At 47.7% G+C, this 20,238-nt stretch overlaps 1 protein-coding gene across 6 annotated transcripts; it reads right to left on the bottom strand.

Annotated features, from left to right (window-relative positions):
• Positions 1 to 129: 129 nt before the first annotated feature.
• On the bottom strand, positions 130 to 18,794 carry MSH5 (mutS homolog 5). 6 transcript variants are annotated; one of them, XM_082411538.1, is made up of 25 exons: positions 17,221 to 18,789; positions 16,661 to 16,811; positions 16,252 to 16,375; positions 15,714 to 15,794; positions 15,466 to 15,528; positions 14,639 to 14,760; positions 14,343 to 14,452; positions 14,049 to 14,084; positions 13,642 to 13,724; positions 12,500 to 12,545; positions 9,378 to 9,516; positions 9,199 to 9,261; positions 4,465 to 4,593; positions 4,093 to 4,165; positions 3,823 to 3,932; positions 3,506 to 3,586; positions 3,185 to 3,272; positions 2,755 to 2,944; positions 2,528 to 2,654; positions 1,962 to 2,111; positions 1,529 to 1,606; positions 1,182 to 1,325; positions 842 to 931; positions 608 to 681; positions 130 to 385 (listed from the first exon to the last, which is right to left on the bottom strand). In XM_082411538.1, the coding sequence occupies exons 2-25, from the start codon at positions 16,796 to 16,798 to the stop codon at positions 274 to 276; spliced, it is 2,451 nt and encodes an 816-aa protein (XP_082267664.1). In that variant the 5' UTR covers positions 16,799 to 16,811; positions 17,221 to 18,789; the 3' UTR covers positions 130 to 273. The 6 variants fall into 6 exon arrangements, with proteins under 6 accessions (XP_082267664.1, XP_082267662.1, XP_082267663.1 ...); XM_082411536.1 differs by having other exon boundaries at positions 842 to 979; positions 17,221 to 18,788; XM_082411537.1 differs by having other exon boundaries at positions 842 to 979; positions 1,529 to 1,603; positions 17,221 to 18,787.
• Between the last annotated feature and the right edge of the window lie 1,444 nt (positions 18,795 to 20,238).

The following is a 20,238-nucleotide window of genomic DNA, read 5'->3' as shown; positions in this document are numbered from 1 at the left end:
GGGCCTCCCTCCAGCAGTGATACTTTATTTTTAATGAGGCAGGGCAGGTCCTTCTGTGGCCTGCTGCTTCCTATTTCATCTCTTTCCTACTCTCTTGTTTTGTTTTGGCTCGTCTAAGGAAACAATAACTTTCTCCAAAATAAACTTTATTACTAACATGAAACAAAATTTTCAGGGAAACTGAGAACTCTGGGTGTGAAGGAAGTAAGGAAACAAAGAGGGCCTGGCAGCCTCCCGGGGTTTGGGATGTGGAGGAGAGCCCAGGAAGGATGCTCAGAGGATGGTGGTGGCAGCAGGCAGCACTTCCTGACTCATGAAAATGTCCAGGTCCAGATTGGGATCTTCCAAATCCAGTTTCAGAAACTTGTTTACTAACGTCTGGCAACTGAGGGGAGAGAGAACAGTGAGATTTATGGAAGCATGGATAACAGAATCCCTGAGCAGAGGGAAGAGGAGGCAGCACAGGAAACCTGAGACCTTGAGAATTTAGGAATTTCAGGAAGAAATTTTGAATCTTTAAAGGGCAAGAGGCTGTCTGAGTCCCTGAAAGGGGTAGAAGAGCTGCAGAACATGCTAGAGAGAACAAGGACCCTGGGCCTGCACTCACTTTTCCATTTGTTTCTCCTTTAGCAGCTCCTTGACAGGCTTGATGGGCTTTCCGCTGCAGATCAAGTCTGAGACCTAGGACCGAGGAGGAAGGGGCAGAGGTGGGCGTGGGTGTTGGATAAGAGAAGAGAGAGTAAGGGTCAGAAATCCCATGGGCCCAGAAATCCAGGTCCCTCAGAGAAGCAGGGACAGTGGGAGGGAGCCCTGATGGAGGCGGTTGCTGTTTGGACCTCACCTCCTTGCCACGAGCAACGAGTTTCTCAGGAAGCCCAGCCTGGGCAGCTGTGTGGGAGGCATGGCTGGCATTGGCAACACCTTCACAAACCTGATAGAAGAAGACAAGGTCATTCCCATCTTCACAGGTCTCCATGGTCTTAAAAGAGAAGAAAAGGGGAATGTTATCAGTCATTCTGCTTCCTGCCCCAGTCCCTTGGTCAGTTGCTGTGGAGAGTGAGAAACAGGAAGGGACATGGTCCCTGTGCTCAGGGAGCCCCTGTTCTGATGGAGAAGCCAGTTCCCAGCTCAGGGAAATGCTCGGCCTAGGGGCCCCTAGGGAGCTGGATTGGTTTCCTCACCAAATACTGCACGAGGGGCCCCTGTGGCAGCAGCTGTAGCTGAATGAGGCTCAGAAAGTTGGTGGCCACGAAGATGTGGGGGCACGTGGGCCCAAGCGCCAGCCAGTGTCGGATCACGGCCGCCAGAAGCGCGAGCCCATCCACCTGTGCAGAGGGCAGGGGTGAGGCTGTGGAACCACAGGTGCCCCGTGCGCCCCTCTCCTCCTGCCGGGCCTCTCCCCCCTCACACTCTGTTTCTTTTCCACCCACACACCCCTATTCTTTTCCAGGGGCACAGCCGCACCCTCTTGTTCCTTAGCCCTCCTTCATTTTCCCCTCCTTAGCTCCTCAACAGCTTCTCCCCTTACCGTGTTGGTTCCCTTTCCGAATTCATCGATAAGGACCAGCGACCGCTCGGTGGCATTGTTCACTGCTTTCGCCACCTGCTGGGTACCAGGTGGACAAGGGAGAGTTTCAGAAACATTCGAGGCCTGTAACGCACTGACCACAGTCTGCCTGGCAGTGAAGCTGCTTGTGTATGTGTCCACCCGACTGGACTGCAAGTTCTTTAACGGCGAGACACATGTTTTGTTCATCCTTTCATTGCCAACAGTGCCTCACACAAAGCCGGGGATCGATAAACGTTCGCGGTACTGATTCTCCTGGTCTCTGAACTGGGTGCTCCCTGCCCCTAGTGCAGAGAGCAGGCAGCAGAAGGAACGCTTTTCCTGTTCTGAACATTTTTCACGGGTAGGGTTCCTTCCCCATTATCCCCCTCCCCCAACCCTCCCTCCTTTTGACCTGGTTGAGGTCGATCATGAAGGTAGAGAGGCCAAGGGAGATGGATTCACAGCTATGGATTCGGGTGAAGATGGCGTCTACTGCCCCGATTTCGGCTTCCTCTGCTGGCACAAAGCTGCCCACCAGGGCCATGAATGTGATCAAGCCTACCTGAATAGGGGAGGAGACAGGGCCCAGTGTCTCGTGTGGCTGAGGTGAAGGTGAGGCTAAACTGAGGGGAGAACAATAGATCAAGAGGGATGGACACAGTTTAACAGAAGATCACAGCCCCTTCTGCTCGCTTTAGAATCAGTAAAGGGCAGGGAGTGAGCAAAGGCACACTTTAATTCAGAGGTGGGGGAGGAGAATTCAGGCCATGGAATGATCATTAGAGCATGGCTCTCCCTCAGGTAGAGAATGAGAACTTGGGAGGAAGAGGAGCAGCGGGTGTGGGTTATGGTCTTTTCATGACAGCTGGGGTCAGAACACAGTGGGAGAAGAGCCGTAGGGACCTGGGTTGACTGGCAGGTGGGGGATGGAGACAATGGAGAAGAGTCCAGAGGCCCAGTTTGTAGGGATTCCTCTACCTGTTTGAGGTATATGCTCTTCCCTGAGGAGTTGGGTCCAGTGATGACTTTGACCCTCCCTTTGTACCCCCCGCATTCTGCGGAGTTGGGCACGAAGGTTCGGGCACAGAGTTCCATCAGAGGATGCCTGCAGTGGGTGGAGAGGTACCTTGCACATGGCCTGTGGATGCAGAAGATGGGGCCTTTGGGCCCCTCTTGTCTATGCCTCCACCCTTTTCTGTTCTCACCTGCCATTCTGGATTCGTACCCCAAGGAGCCGTGCGGAGTAATGGGGCCTTGAGTAGCCATAGTCCCGGGCGGCACTGGCAAGAGCCAAGAGGACGTCCAGGCGGGAGGCAAGGTCCAACACCCGGGTCAAGACAGCTGCCCGTGCCAGCACCTGACACTGCAGCTGGTACATCAGCAGGGTCTCCTGGTCTGGGGGCAGGTAAGGGAGGGAGCTGGGGGTCAGCTCCAGGGGAAAGTGAAGGAGAGACAAAGAGGCCAGCAGAGGGACCCAGAAACAGGCTTGCAGATACCATCTGAAATACCCAGAGACATTCAGAAAAGGCAGAGTCAAAGAGAGAAAGAGAGCGAGAGCAATAGCAGGAAGGAAAGGAGCCTATCAGAATCATCTCCATGCTGCCCGCTCCGCTCCAGCCACTCGCTTCTCCTCACCCCGGATGTCGCAGTGCAGGTCCCCCAGCAATGCATCCAGCTCCTTGGTTCGAGCACTACGATAGTGAAGCTTCTCCTCTGAGAGGAACTGGATACAAGGGTTCAAAGCTATGGGCTTTGCTTCTCTCGATCCTCATCCTCTCTAACCCCCCGCTCCAGCCCTGACCTTGATTTCTTTCTCCTTTGTCTCAGAGCTGGTAAAGATTAGAGTAAAACAACAGAAGAGGGATCCCACATTGGGCAGTGCTGATGGGGTAAGGCCTTCCCCTCAGCTGCTCATTCACTTTCCTTATCAACCCCTACAGAGGTCAAGGGTCTCACCATGAAGTCCAGACCCTCAATCTCAAAGTCATTGGTCTCCACCATGGAAGGCAGGCGGGGAATACAAAGAAGGAAGCCAATCTGGGGAGAGTAAAAAAGAGATAAAGCAGAGAGTGATGCACTGGGCACTTTCTTTCCTTAGAGGAAGCCAGAGTCCCCTATATCCCCCAATGCTTCCCTCAGGGGGCTAAAGCCACCAAAAAGTGTTCATGTTCTTCAGATTTCTCCAGGGTTTTCTTATCTACTAATGTGTCCTTCATAAGCCTAATGTCCCCCTAAAAAACCCCTGGGGAGCACACCCACCCTCCTACCCTCACCAGAGGGATGTAGATGACACTGCATGAAGGAATACGGGGGTCCAGATTTTCCAGCTCCTTCCGAGCCACCTCAGTGAGGAAACTGGGAAGTCCTGTCAGCCTTCGTTTTTCTAGGAGGGTGAAAGACACGTGGATATCAAAAGTAAGGTTCCTGCTCTGGTTGCGATGATTATCCCCAGTTGTAGTGGCCGCCTACCGAGAATGGTACCCCATCACTGGGCAGACTCATGTTTCAGTGCTCACAGGCCCATCCGTACACCTAACACTCACTCTCATCAATTTCAGGATCTATGTTGGGGAGGACTGTGAAGCGATTTTCAGCAAGACTGCCCTCAAAGTCCACCTGAGGAGACAAGAAGTTCAGGTTCTTTACATCCAGCACCATCTCGTCCTGTTCCTCACCTCTACTTGGGCCCCTTCAGTCCCTGCTTTAACCCTAACCCTCCAAGCCTCCAAGCAGATCCCTGATATTTTGCCATCTCCTCTCACCATCCCATCCCTTGGTAATCCAGCAGACCTCAGTGTCTCCCACGCATCCCCATCTTCCACACCACATTCCCCAGAGCCCAGTCGTTCTCTATTATCCAAACCCATCTCTCTCCCCTAGTTTCCCAGGAGCTCTGCCTCTTTCCTTCCACTCACCACTTTCCCAATGAGGCTGGCAATGTGGTGTAGGTCATCAGAGAACTCTTGGGCAATGTCCCGAAAGAGCTGAATGGACTGGGGCAGGGAGCGGCAAGCATCCCTCAGGCCCAGGGCACTGTACACTGTCTGTAGGAGAAATGGACAGAGGAGGGTGGCCCATACCCAGGCCGGGCTTAGGCGAGGGGACAGGGATGGACTGAGAAGAACAAAGACCAATTGGGAAAAACACAACAACAGAGACAGAGAGATCTCAAATGCAAAAAAGAAAACAGTGAGAGAGAAAATGGTATCTGCAGAACTCTTCACCAGGCACCACACTAAACACTGAGGCTCCAAAGACAACAAAGACAACTGGGTCCCTTGTCCTAGATGGGCTCGTGGTCTAGTAAGGAAGACAGAAATACACACAGAAGATTTAAAAATAAAGTGGTAGGTGCTTTGATAGAGATTTGTACAATATCCCAAGAGAGAAGTTTGTACAGAGGAAGGAGAAAGAGAAATAGGGATATGAAAGGCAGAAAGAAGTAAATGAGCAGAAGGGGCAATGACAGCATTCAGGTAAGAGACAGCAGGAAGAGAGGATGGGTGAGAGTCACTGAGAATTAATTCCCCAGCGTGAAAGTCAGTGTGACCTGAGGTGGCTGCTCTAACCAGGGATTAGACTGAGTGGATAGACCCAATCCAAAGGACATTGACTGAGCCTCACTCTGTGACAGAGGATATATAAAGTGTGTAAACCAAAGGGTTTATAATCTAGCCATGATGGAAACAAGCAACAAAAACAATGACTACCCACAAAAAAGATTGACCAAGTTGTGAAACTGACTAAAATTACTAAGGAAGTTCAGAGAATAAGACTAATATGGGCTAAAATAGTTGGGATAGCTTTGCAGAGAAAAAGAAATGAGCTTGGTCTTGAATAAGGCAATTCCAAAGGGAGGAGGGTATTCTGGGTGGGGGGAAGAGCATGGGCAAATGAATAGAGGTAGGAATAAGAACTAACACTTATTGAATGTTTACTACCCGCCAGGCAATATTCTAAACTTTTTACATGTGTTAATTTCATTCAATTCTCAAAATAATCCTAGGAGACAGGGACTAGCAGACTCCATTTTACAGGTGAGCAACCTGAAGCACAAAGAGGTAACACAATTTGCTCAAGTTCTCACAGAGAGTAAATAGAAGAGCTGGGAATTGAGCCCAGGTGTCTGGCTTTTAACCACCATGCTATCCTGAGCAGGAACATGGTGGGTCTCCCAGGCAGAGTGCTTGAACGCAGAGCCTGGCCTGGGTGAAGCCAAGGATAAATGTTAAGTAGTGGGAGGGGATATACAAATAGTCACACACATCTGCTCACGTAAAATAAAACTGAAACTACTTTATGTGTTAGGTAAATATACTGTAGAGGGCTTCCCTGGTGGCCGCCTGTCAATGCAGCGGACACGGGTTTGAGCCCTGGTCGGGGAAGATCCCACATGCCACAGAACAACTAAGCCCGTGCGCAACTACTGAGCCTGCGCGCTAGAGCCCATGAGCCACAACTACTGAAGCCCATGCGCCACAACTACTAAGCCTGCGCTCTAGAGCCCACAAGCCACAACTACTGAGCCCACATTCCACAACTACTGAAGCCCGGGCGCCTAGAGCCCGTGCTCTGCAACAAGAGAAGCCACCACAATGAGAAGCCCGCACACCACAACCAAGAGTGGCCCCCGCTCGCCGCAACTAGAGAAAGCCCGTGCGCAGCAACGAAGACCCAACGCAGCCAAAAATAAATAAATACATTTAAATTAAAAAAAAATTTTTAGGCTCTCTCGCCTTCTGAGATGGCCCCCACTCTGTCTGTGGAGTGTGTTTCTCTCTAAATAAATCCACTTCTTAAGTATCACTTTGTTTCACACTGAATTCTTTCTGCAATGAGACATCAAGAACCTCAAATTCACTGGGAACAGAACTATAGCAGCTGCTGCAGCAAAAAAGCTGGAAACTGAAACCATGCACAGAGGAACTTCAGACAGTCACTGGAAACTTCGAATAGCGGTGGAGGAGGAGTAGCTGGAAAGCAGATGTTACAGCTGGAATTCACATTGCTATCTTGAGCTAGGTGGTAGAAGCCACATGCTGAGGATGGCAGAACAGGAAGACAGAAGGAGACTGGGTCACTGAGGACTTTATGAAACCACCCAACAATCATGGACTGCTTATTTTTATCCTTTTCTATAAAAGATAAACTTAATCTTATTTAAGCCAAAAAAAAATTTTTTTTAAAAAAGGTTATCTATAGGTGGAGAGAGGGAAAAGGGATAGAAGCTACAATTAATTGACTATACCTTGTTTGGGAGATTTGACTTTGGAACTGTGTAAATATTCTACATAATTATAAGATTAAATTTTAAGAAGCAATTATTAAAAATCAAAAAAAGAATGAAACAAATGAACATAATGTATATCCAGATAGTGACATAACCACTTGAAATAGTGACTAAAACACAGCAATTTGACTGTATATCCCTAGAGAGAACAGAAAGCACTATCCCTCCTTCCCCCCAAAAAATCTTAAACAGTGTTCAATAATCATATAGTTGGTAGTAACGGTGATATTGCTATTCTAAGATTGTTGTGGATGTAATGTAGGAAAAAGCAAATAAGTGATACTTTGATTTTCTCATTCCTAGTGTTATTGAGACACAGAATCTCCAGTATGGAAGAAGGAAATATTGAAGAGGATAAAAATGGAATATACAAGAACCCTGTGGTACTGAATTTAAATAGGTGATATCACAGATGTAGAAAACAAACTAATGGTTACCAAGGGAGAAACGGTGGGGGAGGGATAAACTGGGAGATTGGGATTGACATATACACACTACTATATATAAAATAGATAACTAATAAGAACCTACTGTATAGCACAGGGAACTCTACTCAATACTCTGTAATGACCTAAATGGGAAAAGAATCTAAAAAAGAGTGGATATATATTTATGTATAACTGATTCACTTTGCTATACAGCAGAAACTAACACAACATTGTAAATCGACTATACTCAAAAAGAAATTAATTTAAAAAAAAAGAATATAGATACAGTGATCTCTGGATATCTAAAAAACTAAAATAAAATAAATAGGTGATGTCAGTACTAATTTATCATGTATTTTATTTTTTTAAAAGTTCCTAGATCTGTCCACAGAAAAGGCCTACAAGCAAAAAGCAAAACATGCTGAGTACCCTCTAGCATTCACTGTGGTATACAGAAATACCATTTCTCACTAAAAGGAACCAGGGCTCCTCAGAGAAATGTCTGGTTCTGGGTCAGAACGGGTAGGTGTAAATGGTATATCTGGTACATCTTGTCAAACCAGAGAGTGGGGAAGCTATCCAAGTCTACTAGTGTCATGTTAAAGGACTCAGAAGCCAACATGAAGAGGCTCCCATTGGCCAAAGATGGAATAACTCGAATATGTGTAAAGATTAAAAATGCAGTGAAAAAAAAAAATGCAGTGGCCTGAAGCACGAAGAAATCTGTAAGTTTGTAATGATACTAAAACAACAACAGCAACCAAAAAAACTCATTGGTTGCCTTGGAGGATTATGGAACTAATTTCATATTTGCTGATAGCTGGACAGATAAAATCAGGGGGAAAAAAATCAAGCAATGTTCTGTGATATCACTAGGTAACCAAAGAGTAGATGAGAGGAAGTCTTCCTTCCAGAAACGTTCTGTCTAATAAATGAAGAAAGAATGACAGAATTAGAATAACACTACTTTGCAATCTCTAAAGAACTAATGGACTTAGATATTAAACATCAAAGACTGCTAACATCACAAAAGGAGAGTCAGACATACTGACATTATGTTCCTCCATTTATGAAACACTATTGAAAAAAACTAATCTTGAAGCTGATCAAGCTTCTAGATTCAACTATTAATTTACAGAAATTTTAGAAGAGGAGAGAAACATGTCAAAAACAGGGAATGTAATCAGTGAAATTCAGGCTAAGGAAAACTCTGTAGGACAAATAATCCAGCTTCTTCAACAAATACATTGCAAGGGGGAAAAGACATATATATGGAGAGATGGAGAGATGGGGGTAGAGGGAGAGGGAGGGAGGGAGGGAGAGAGGGAGAGAGAGAGAGGGAGAGAGGGAGAGAGAGAGAGAGAAAGAGAGGGAGAGAGAGAGAGAGAGAATGGTGAAATGGAGAAGGAACCCATAAAGGAGACTCAGAAAGACATCATCCCATCGCTATATGAACATATTTTGATCCTAATTAAACAAACTGTAATTTAAAAAAATCATTACATTTAAGAGATAAATAGAAATTTAAACATGAGATAATTGATATTAAAGAATTACATTAATTTTTAGATAAGATAATGGCATTGTTATTCTTTTTTAAAAATAATTTTCTTTTAGAAAGCATATTGAAATATTTATGGGTGAAATGACATGATGGCTGGGAACTGCTTCAAAATAATCCAGGAAAAGGAAAGTGAGAGAAGATATACATGAAACAAGATTTGTATGAGTCAAAGTGTTAAAGCTATATGGTGGGTACATGGGAGTTCATTGTATTATTCTCTCTAAATTTTTTTTGACAATTTCCACAGTGCAAAGTTTTTTTAAAAGTGTTGGGATAAAGTTGGACCGAGTGACGAGAGTAAAGAGGGTTTGGAACACATGCTGGGGGTCTTAACCTGGACTTCTAGATTCAAGAAGGGAGGTCTTACCTTGTAGAGAACCTGCCAGTCACTGACCTTGGTGTGGGACAACTTCATGCGTTTAAGAATCAGCTGGAGTCAAACAAGGAGACAGCCGCTGTTTTCCTTCTCCCACCCTAATGCCCCTCAAGATGCCCAGCATCCCTCAACCTCCTTCCCCACCTCCCTGCCCCCAACCCCGAGCTCACAGGTACGTTCTTGATGTGACCCAGCAATCGATGCAGCATCTGAGCCATGTCCAGATTCTGGGGTAACAGGAAAAACTGAATGACATCCAGACGGGAATTTAGTTCCCCCAGGTCCTGGGTTGGACGTGTGAACCATAGCCTGGAAGTGAGGGTTGGAGTGAGGAGACCAGAAATTACATCTGTTCTCATCACTGTCTTGATCTCAATTTGTGAAAGTGTGCATTTGGAGGTCCCTGGGGATTGCGGCAATACGTATCTGCACTGGTAAGTACAGTGTCCTATCTATGCAGGTGTGTTTACTTGCATCTACTGAAAATCTCTGGATGTGAGCACAACTGTGTGTATCTCGGTTTTGATGGATATGACCATGTGTCATTCCATGTGGATATGTGATGGAGTTTGTCAATATTTTAGAGGGAGAGCAGTGTGTTGAGGCATTTGAATGCCAACACTCTAGCTCTCTCTGCAGCTGAGTAGGAGTGAGTCAGAAAGAGTTTGTATATCTGTATTTAGTGAGTCAGAAAGAGTTTGTATATCTGTATTTAGCTATTTTAGCTGTATTTAGCTGTGACATTCGTCTTTTCATGTTCTTCCTGTGAAAGTATATAAATGTTCCATGTAGAATAAGTCCTCAATTCATGATAATGTTCATCCCTGCAGAGAAGAAAGTATTGGGTAGAGATACTTAAAGGGCTTCAATAACATCGTCTTATTTTTAAATTGGCTAGTGGAAACACAGAGGTTTATATTATTATTATTATTATTACCTTTTCTGTGTCTGAGGTTATTTCCTAATAAATTAAATTATTATACAGAAATAAACGTCTCATCTGTATTTGTCTAATTCTGGGTATCCCTATCTCCCTGTGGCTATGAAGAGTGTGAGATTCTACAAGGACCTGGGAGCCCAAGGATTCTTTCCTACATTAGAGCAAGCCATTAGGCATACCATTTTGTATAAGAGCCAACCTGTGAAGACACTGGGGCCTAAGGATGTGTATCTCACACTGTAGTCTACGGCCAGTTACCCTGGGTTAGAACATCCCAGGTTAGAATGAAGTGGAAGACTCATGTGGATTCCAGGGTGGGTTTTAGGCACCTCTGCTCCTTGGCCACAGAGGAGCAGAGGTGCCTGAGGCAGCGTAGGCCAGTCTGTGAATACCCTCCCCACCTGGAGAGCACGAGCCTCACCAGACTTTCTTATAAAACACCTGGGTAGCTCTGACTCATGTACTTCGAGTGCCTGGAGGTCTTAGTCCGAGCCAGACTCAAGTCAGCTGAGGGGATGAGGCCCTTAGAAGGTAAGCAAATTGTCCAAAGTCATGCAGCTAGTAAGAAGTACAACTGGATCTCAAACTCAGGTCTCCCGCCGGCTAGGACAGTGCTCTTTAGAGCATACTGTGACATTTAGTCACCTTCCAGGTGCCCTGTCTGGCTTCAGGCCAGCTGGGCCCTTGGCTGATCATCAGATTGTGATTCTATGCCCTGCAGGATCCTATCTAAGGAATCTGCACCCCTCCCTCACCTTTAACTCAGTTCTCTTCTCCTTTGAGAATTCCTTCCGTTTCATCCCTGGTTGAGATTAGGGATCTGCGCCTGAAGCACTAGAGATCGTTGAGGTAATTAAATCACCCCACCAATTACCTGGAGATGGCCTCAGAGATAATCCTAAATTAACCTCCAAAAGACATACATTGCAGGGCAGGTGGCATGGGGAAAAGATTGTGCACCTGCAGGCAAGCAAAGGTTTCCTGAGTTTTTAGAGATGATGTAACCAGTGTGCTTGCATTCTACTGCGTACAAGGCCGTGTGCTGAGCTAACAGGAATGGGCCACTGCATAGAGCTCACTCACAGCTATGAGGGCAAGTAGATTCACCAACTAATTCCAACCTGATGTGATAGTGCAACTAGAAAACATAAACAAGCACTATGTGACCACACAGCAAAGTGCATGTCAGTCTCCTCAGAGGTGCCTGTGAAAGCTTCACCAGAAAGGTGATAGTTGGGTTGCAAGAGGATGTAAGACTTTGACAGGTGGACAGCAGGGGAAAGACTTTCCAGAGGGAACAGCATAAACATAGGCTTGAGGGGGAATTCCCTGGCGGTCCAGTGGTTAGGACTCCGCACCTTCACTGCTGAGGGCCTGGGTTTAATCCCTCGTTGGGGAACTAAGATCCCACAAGCCGCACGGCCGAAAAAACAAAACAAAACAAAACAAAACATGGGTATGAGGAGGTAAGCCTGGAAATTAAAATTGAGGGGCCCTGAATGCCATACCGCTAAAGATGCGACCCTTAATCATGCAGGTAATGCGGAAACCTCCTGAGGTTTATGTTTTGTTTCTACTTAAGCTTTAAAAAAAAAGGGGGTGGGGGAGTGACATGCTCAGACCTCTATTTTGGAATGAAGAATAGATTGGAAAAAAGAAGCGTTTAGAGGCAGAGACCAATTTGAAGGTGAATGCAATGCTCCAGGTTAGAAATGAAGATAGCCAGAATTAGAGCAGAGGAAAGAGGGAGAAGGGGATGGCTGAGAGAGACATTTCTGGATAGAATCAATAGGTCTCAGTGAATAACTGAATATGGGGGGTGAGGGAGAAGCATCAATCCAAGGTTCAGAGCCTGAGAAGCTATATTGCCAGCAATGCCATTAACCAGAAAAGGGAATGCAGGAAGAGGAACAGGGCCAGTGGGTGTCAGTTTGGATGCTCTGAGTTTGAGCTTCCTATGGCAATTGCAGGTGGTGATGATGTGCAAAGAGCATTCCACATATGGAGCTCGGAACTAGAGATACAAATTTGAGAGTCATCAGAGAACAGCTCAAATTTGAAGTGTGTTTTTAATAATTAAAGATATTACCATGTGTACACTGCTGTCTCGTGATTCTGCTTCTGCTGCGTGTATGTGTGAAAGTCCGTGTATCATCAGTGGGTACATGTGCATCTGTGCTGACAACGTAAAATGAGAATAACACTAGCTACCACATGGGGTCGTTGTAAGGATTAAATGTATTTAGCCAGCATTCGGGAAAGGGCAGTTGTTTTCATTACTACTAAGGGTGGTGTGTTTGAGTCTACAGATTGCCTGCATTAACCTGTAGCACGTGTGTGACTCTTACTCACCTGAGCAGTTTCTCTCCCCACTTACAGCGGCATCTGTTGAGGATTCCTGTTGGGAGTTGGGGTACGGAGTGAGCCTGTTACAAGCAGGGTCAGGGAAAGGAATGTATGGATGTGTCTAAGCTGAGGCATCAGGGTCAGAGGTTTGGGTGTTCAGCTGGCTGGCCTGGGGGGCGTTCCCCAGATACAGGACACAAAGGCAGCCAAAGCCAGAGTGTGGCCACAAGTCTGAGCCGGGATTACCTTACATGGGCTTGGGGGAGGGAATGGGCACTCACAGGAACACTCAGCCAGAAAAATATGCAGAGCAGGCATAGTTAGACTCACAAAAAGCCCAACACACACACGTAAACATTAGACACAACCCACTGAGAAGCACAGTGAAACCATGTGGTTACTTGGGGTGATGTCCCCAATACACCCTAAAGCCTGAAACAACTATAAGAGATAAAGACTCTATGCAAAGCAAACATGGGAGTTATGCAGTTACATAACTCTCCTCTATACATAGGGACTCCCAAAGACCCTAGACAGGTACACCACTAGTAGGAATATTCATACAAACCCAAGGAATAAACATGGAATTGGTAAAGTAAGAAATGATACTCAAATGACACTGGACAACTATACTGGACAAGGTTTCGGGAAGATGCCCAAGCTGAGGGAGAGTACAAAGAGGATAATAAAGCTGGATTGGGGCTTCCCTGGTGGCGCAGTGGTTAAGAATCCGCCTGCCAATGCAGGGGACACGGGTTTGAGCCCTGATCTGGAAAGATCCCACATGCAGCAGAGCAACTAAGCCCGTGCTCCACAACTACTGAGCTTGCACTATAGAACCCGCGAGCCACAACTACTGAAGCCCCCGTGCCTAGAGCCCGTGCTCCGTAACAAGAGAAGCCACCGCAATGAGAAGCCTGCACCCCGCAATGAAGAGCGGCAACTAGAGAAAGCCCAAGTGCAGCAACGAAGACCCAACGCAGCCAAAAATAAAAAAATTAAGGAAAAAAAAAAGAAGCTGGATTGGAGCAGAAGAGACAGCTGGCAATGGGATGAAGTGGAAAGAGAGGGGCTGGGATACATCTTTGGAGGCAGCTGCTTTTCTGGCAGGCCTGTGTAGTTTGGGATGAGGGAGGGGGCACACCTACCAAAGAGGCTGAGCCCCTCCTTGAGTCCACTGGCCACTTTGTACACTGAGGGGTGAGGCTCACTCTTAAATATCTGCAGAACACTATCAGGGAGAAATTAGGGTAATTTGTATTTTAAAAGGCAATTGAGAAAATGGAATGGGGATTGGGAACACCTCCTGAGATCAAGTCTTGATGTAAGGTTTGCCCCTCACTGCTCTCTGCCTCAGTTTCTCCCTTTAGAAAAGGAGGGGGACACCTTTGTGCTTTTCTTCTTCTCTCCCCTCACCCCTCTTCTCTTTCCTTCAGGGAGAGAGCTCTGAATAGCCCCAGGATTAAAGAACTTGGAGCCCCGTTAAGGATTATTAGAGCATTAAGCTTAATCCTTCTCCCTCCCCAAAGATGACAGCTTGCCTCCATCTCCTTACCTGTAAGTGTCTTGATCTATGCTCACCAGATGGGTCCTGAGGACAGAAAACAAGCAGAAAGGAAGGTGGCTGGGGTATGAGAGGTATGAGTTCATTCTTAAGTTATACCCGCTTAGCTCTCCTTCAAGAGTACTGTCTCAGTTTTCTCCCCAGAGCTCCACACCCTCTCAGGAGCTCCTGTGTGTCCTAGAGCACTTTACCAGATGGGTCACTGCCAACGCCCCCCATCCCGTCCTACTTTCCAGGCCTCCCAATCCCACCTTACTTTGGTTGAGGTTAGGGTAAATGACCTACAACACAAATTTCTTAAAGCCTAGGATGGGGACGCTGACGTTATAGTCTTCCAGTTCAACCCCGATTCTTCTTCGACCCATGAACTTCAGCAGCCCTCCAAGTGCTCGAACCTAGGAGGGGATCAGTAGTGGAGGTGGGGTAAATCCCAACGTCTTGGAGGCTGGACGACACCAGGGAAAACTACTATTTTCCAGGGCTGGGCTAGTATCTCCCAGGACTCAAACCTAGTCTCCAGGTGCTTGTGCCTTTCTCTAACCTGCTGCAGCCCAGCCCTTATCTTGCAGGACCCATCTCACCGTGAGGAGGCAGTCAAAGGGGATGATGGAGGAGAGGAAGAGGATTTTCTCAGTGGCAGTCATGGAGTCTGGGATGAAGGAGTAGTTTCCAGAAAGGAGGCGCTGTTTGCTTATCTCCAGGCCTATTTTGAGGGAAGGGAGGGAAAGATCTTATAGCCCGATTCTTCACCTTATTTTAAGAATGAGAAAACAGAAGCAAGAGAGATGATGTGGCTTGCCAAATTCACACAGGCAGTTAATGTAAGGCTGAGACAAGAACCAAATTTTCAGACTCTTTATTCTACATATACTATAAAGAAGTTTGGCTGGGAACATAAACTGAGAAAGATAAATGGCTCAGGAGAGTAAGATATCTGTCTGGAATTGGGGATTTGGGGTCAAAAAAATCACATTAACAGAGGAACTAATAACATGAATGCCCTAACATCTAATTTACGATAGAACATTCCCTGTCCTTTTTGCAAAACCTGGGAAGGTTATGGAAATGTCTTCTAGATGAACGAGGTCACTGAAGCAGTGCCTTTTTTTTTTTTTTTTAAGGGGCAAATGGCTTTGGCTTAAACGGGAAAATGCCAACAATCAAAGCTGACCAAAAAGTGTTACTACTCCCTCTTCTCACGGAAGGCCCTCATCCCTAGACAAGCCTAAGCTGCAGGTTATTAAAGGGTAGGGATTAGGAGAGATCGTGGGGAGACTGGTCATGGGGCTTGAAGAACACAAAGGTTTAGAATGAGATAGGGCTGAGGGAAGACCTCTGATGATGAAGGTGGAGTTAGGAGAAAGAAAACTGGGATGGGGGATTGGGCAAAGCAAAAGGGAGGAGATACCAAAATCCACACTTGGCAAATATATGATTTCAGGTCTCTTAGGCTCTCTGTGCTCTTGGGAGGCTGTGAGGGAGGCAAAGAAAGGGCCATCAGTCTGTACATCTCAGTCCTTCTGCCGCTGTTCCACCTTCCCTCTCACCCAATTCTGGTCTCCTGGCTGTAGCTCCCCCCAAGACCCTTTAGTCTCCTGGAACATTCCATAATTTAGTCCTTCCCCATTTTCCCTCTCTCCCTTACTCAGTCCTTACCAAGCTTCCCCAGAAACCGAGTCATATTCTCATCCTGTTTGGCGCTCGTGACAACAGACTGGGGATCGATTTCATCCAGAACTTGGAATGAGAATGGAGACCAAATGAGTTCAAGGATCTTTATCTTTTGACTAAGAGGGAACCTGTAGCCCTCCCCTTGCTATCTCCCTTCACCCCTCAGAAACTTATTTCCTCCCTCTAAGAGTAGGGAGTGCCCACCACATTGGGAGCATAAGTCGGAGTCAGACATGAGATTAGAAAAGGAAAGAGTAGTAAAACTGATGGGGTGGTGGGAGGGAAGAGGGGTGCCCAGGAGATTATCACTAGACTGTAAACCCTTAAAGGACAGACATGACTGATTTGCCCAGGACTGTATCTCCAGCTCCTGGTACATTTGTGAATGATGAGATGAATTCCTAAAAACAACAAAGGGGGCCTCTAGAAGTCAACTAATAAAAATAGATTGAGTCAGGTAAGGACCTACGAGTGAAATACACTTCTAATCCCAGAGTAGAGGAATTCCTAGTTCTGTCCTCACCTCTCTGGAGCAGCCTGAGGCTCTCGTGGTCTGGGGCATCTGGCATAAAGTAGATGGTGGAGTCACTAGTGTCATAGTAGGCAATGCCCAGGTATCCTGAGTTCCACAGCACACACAGATGAATCTGTCCGGCAAGAAAGAAAGGAAACTAATATTTGAACCACTCGTTAAGTGCAGGGTTGAGGCATGCCTTATTTAATTTAAATTATTTTATCAACTCTCTGAGATAGGAATCGTCACCCCCATTCAGTTAACGTGAAACCGACATTCAGCGGAGGGAAGTGACTGGCCCAGCTCTTCTTCCCAGCCCCTTTATAGTCTAACAATCAGACGTTCCAATCAACTCCCTGCTCTCCAGATTCGAGCTCTCGCTCCTCCGACATCGCCTCTCCGCACCCCCCCCCCAGACCTCCGCGGGCTCCTCCTCTTCCTCCTCCTCGGCCTCCCGGGGGTCCGGCACTGGGGCCGGGCTAGGGAAGCTGGCCGAGGCCTCCCCAGGTCCCGGTCCCTGCGGCGTCCTGCCTGGGGTCGCTCCTACGGAGGCCATGGCCTTGGAGGCTCTGCGGATGAAGAAAATGAAGGCGGTTCAGGAGCGAGATCTCACCCGCGAGGAGGCGGGGGTAGCGGGGCACGCAGAAATGCAACTCCACTGAGAACTAATGGGAGAGGGCTGAGGGGCAGGGCTGCTAGGGCTTTCCAGAGCTGTGGTCACAGGTGCAGGGCATCTGGAGGGGCGACTTCTCGGGTATTTCACTAAAGTACAGACTGTAGAAAACACCACTCGCCCCACCCTCATTCCTGTCACGCGGAGGTTGTATTTGGAGACGGTCTGAGGGTCCTGTGGGACAAGTTTTGCACGCCTCCTCTCTCTGCCCCTGCCAACCAAGCCCCCAAGATCACAGCCTCACGCTCTTGACTTCCCCACCCAGTTGCGGACAGCTCGCGGCGTTTTCCCGCCTTTTCAGTCACCTGGGTCGCGACGTGCGCGAGACCGCGTCACTAAGTGTCGCGGGCCTGCGGGAGGGTGCGCCGACGCGAGGGCGGGGTGCGCGCGCACACGCCCCGCCTTCTTAGCCGCTATTGGTCGAAGAGACCCGGATCCTGCCTAGAGATCCAACAGAGCGAGAGGGAGGAGGGGACCGCAGAGAAGGGTGGACGATAATTGGCCTATTCGCATATGGAGCGTTGCCAGAAGTTCAAACTTCCCGCCCTCTGCTGTTGCCTAGCAACCGGGCCTCTGGCCCTTGATTGACATGGGGTGGAGCCTGTGAGAAGGTCATTAGCAGAGCTAGACTCCGAGACCCCGGAACGGGTCTAGGGGCGTTGGGTAATCTGGAGAGGAGGCCGACCTTAAAGGAACAGAGGCGCGTTTTTTTTGGTTTTTTGTTTTGTTTTTGTTTTTGTTTTTTCTGGAGAGTGGAGATAAGCAACAGTAATTCAACCTATGCCAACAATTCTAACTTAATATTTATAATGAGCTTAGAACAGTGCCTGGCAAACATAGTAAGAGCTACGTGAGTGTTTTAAATAAATAAGCGGAAATAAGAAGCGAGACTCCTATCTCAGCCCACCTTTGCCTGTTTCCTGGGTGCAGAGTATGATCACTCCCATAGGGACACCACAGGGCCTAATTAATAATTTCAGCGCCCCAAGAGAAGTTGGAAGCATTCGAATTTCACCAAGTTCTGGCAGAGAGAAGCAGACCTGCTAAAAAACACCTACACCCCTACTGAAACGTGCCCCTACCCCTGCACACACACAGACACACACAGACACACACACACACACACACACACACACCTCTAAGGACAGAAGGGTGTCATTCATTCATTCTGGGCCAGGTGGTGGACTCAAAACAGGGAACATAATTAAATCCCTACTCCATGAGCCTAATTTTTGAGTGTGTGTGTCTGAGGGGAGGAGAAGCAAGGACATAGTGAAGGAGAAAGAAATAAACAATCATATACTTTTAAAAACATCTCTTAAAATACATCTTCACCCCCAGCTTTGTTCTGGGTACTCTGAGATGCGGAGATCCCACCCAAGAGCTTAGGAAAGATGGTAACCTGGCTCTGCTAACCAATGATTGGAAAATCCCCTCTAGTGAGAAAGGTGGGGGAGTGAGTTAAGGGCTAGGTTAATGGTTACCCCTGGCAAATTGTTTAGCAACGTGGCTATGGAAACCTGGAGGAGGCCAGGTGACAGCTCTAAGAAGTGTTGGGGAGGGACACACGTTCCAATCTGGGGTGGGAAGAGATTAGGGACTGGTTTACCAACCTGAGGAAGGGGAGGGAGTGGAAAGAGAAGCCTGGGGAAGAAGAGGGGAGATACTGAGATAGGAGAAAAGCAGGGGCAAGGAGATTGAGATGGGGGGGAAACTTCTCTGATGCAGGATTTGGGGGTATAGCCCCTGGCTTCAAACCCATGCGGCACTGATGGATGGTACCAGGAGAGGGCAGCGTTACCTGTTGTTACCTGAGACGTTAAGGAGAAATACATTGTGGGTAGCCATGCCAGCTAGCCAAAGTCAATATTGATCAAGGCAGCTCTAGCTATAAAAGCTGTAGGGAAAGAGAGGCAGGGGAGAAGCTGCCAAACCTGTTTGAGCTCAGGGCTGGCCCCATTTGCCTGAATCTTCTCCCAGAAGGGAGATTTTTGTGGGGCAGATTCTCTGGTGGACATGGACCAGCTGGAGCAGAAAAGGACCCTGGGAAGTAGCGCTGCTTTGACCTCCCTTCCTCAGATGGAAGGGGTCATGTGTGCAGATTTTGAGGGTCACCCTGGAGGAGATTCCCCCCCAACAAACACATACTCGTTGAATCATTCTACATCCTTATCGGATGTTACAATTCAAGGGAGCAAACACCAAATATATCCCCTCTCTGAGGAGAACAGAGAAAGGCCTTTCTCCATGGAGGAGAAAACCCACAGAAGAGGAAGCATGAGAGGAAACCGCTAACTGCTGGTTCCAGCACCTCTCTTCACTCCACCCGCTCCTCCCCCAACTCTCTCCCTTTCTTTAAGTTTCAAGCCCTGTTTTGCTCCTATGTCCTTGCATTCCACCATGATTTTCTGAAACTGTAGGTCCTGTTAGACAGAGGGTGGTGAGGAAGAAAGGGATGGCTGGATAGGAGATTCAAATGTGGAGGCTGACATATGTCCAGTCTGGAGGACATATTTTTGGGCTATTTTTCAGCAGATCATAAAGGGTTTGATAGAACCTCCAAAATCAAGGTTATTGGGGAGGGAGGGAGAGAACTCTTCTTCCTCTGTCCTCCCTACTTATTTATTTATTTATTTTGGGCTGCACTGGGTCTTCATTGCTGTGCCCGGGCTTCTCATTGCGGTGGCTTCTCTTGTTGCGGAGCACGGGCTCTAGGCACGCAGGATTCAGTAGTTGTGGCACGTGGGCCCAGGATCCTCCAGGACCAGGCCTCGAACCCGTGTCCCCTGCATTGGCAGGCAGATTCTTAACCACTGCGCCACCAGGGAAGCCCCCTCCCTTCTTCTTTATTTAGTCCTTAGTCCTTCTAAGGACTCCACTCACCCTATTCTGTCTGATCTTCACTTTTTTCCCCCATGATAGGACCAGCTACCACCAGCCCCTAGCATCGGTGCAGCTCTACTCTGGGGCCACAATAACCCCATGCTTCCACCCCATTTCCAAGGCAACCCGTCAGTGATAAAAGGGCAAGGGGCACAGGAAAGGGCCCCAGACGGGGGGCAGAAGTAGAAGCATTAAAGCTGACCGGGCTGTGGAGCAGGAGAGTACCTCTGCCAGTGATGAGGCCCCTTGGCTCAGCTTCCTGTTTCCCCAGCACAAGGCCTGGTTATCTCCTTTCCCCACCCCTACCCTACCTCTCACTGCTCTCTTCCCCCAACCCCAGCTTCCACTTGCAAGTCCCTCTCCTGGGCCACAGTCCTAGCAACCCAGAATTTGGACTGGAGTCCCGAGGGAACTTGGAGAAAGTAATAAAGGACCACCTT

The sequence above is a fragment of the Balaenoptera physalus genome (assembly GCF_965194825.1).
Source record: "Balaenoptera physalus genome assembly, chromosome: 11".
NCBI lineage: Eukaryota > Metazoa > Chordata > Mammalia > Artiodactyla > Balaenopteridae > Balaenoptera > Balaenoptera physalus.
Note: the sequence above shows the minus strand (reverse complement) of the source record. Positions and strands in the feature narration are given on the sequence as shown.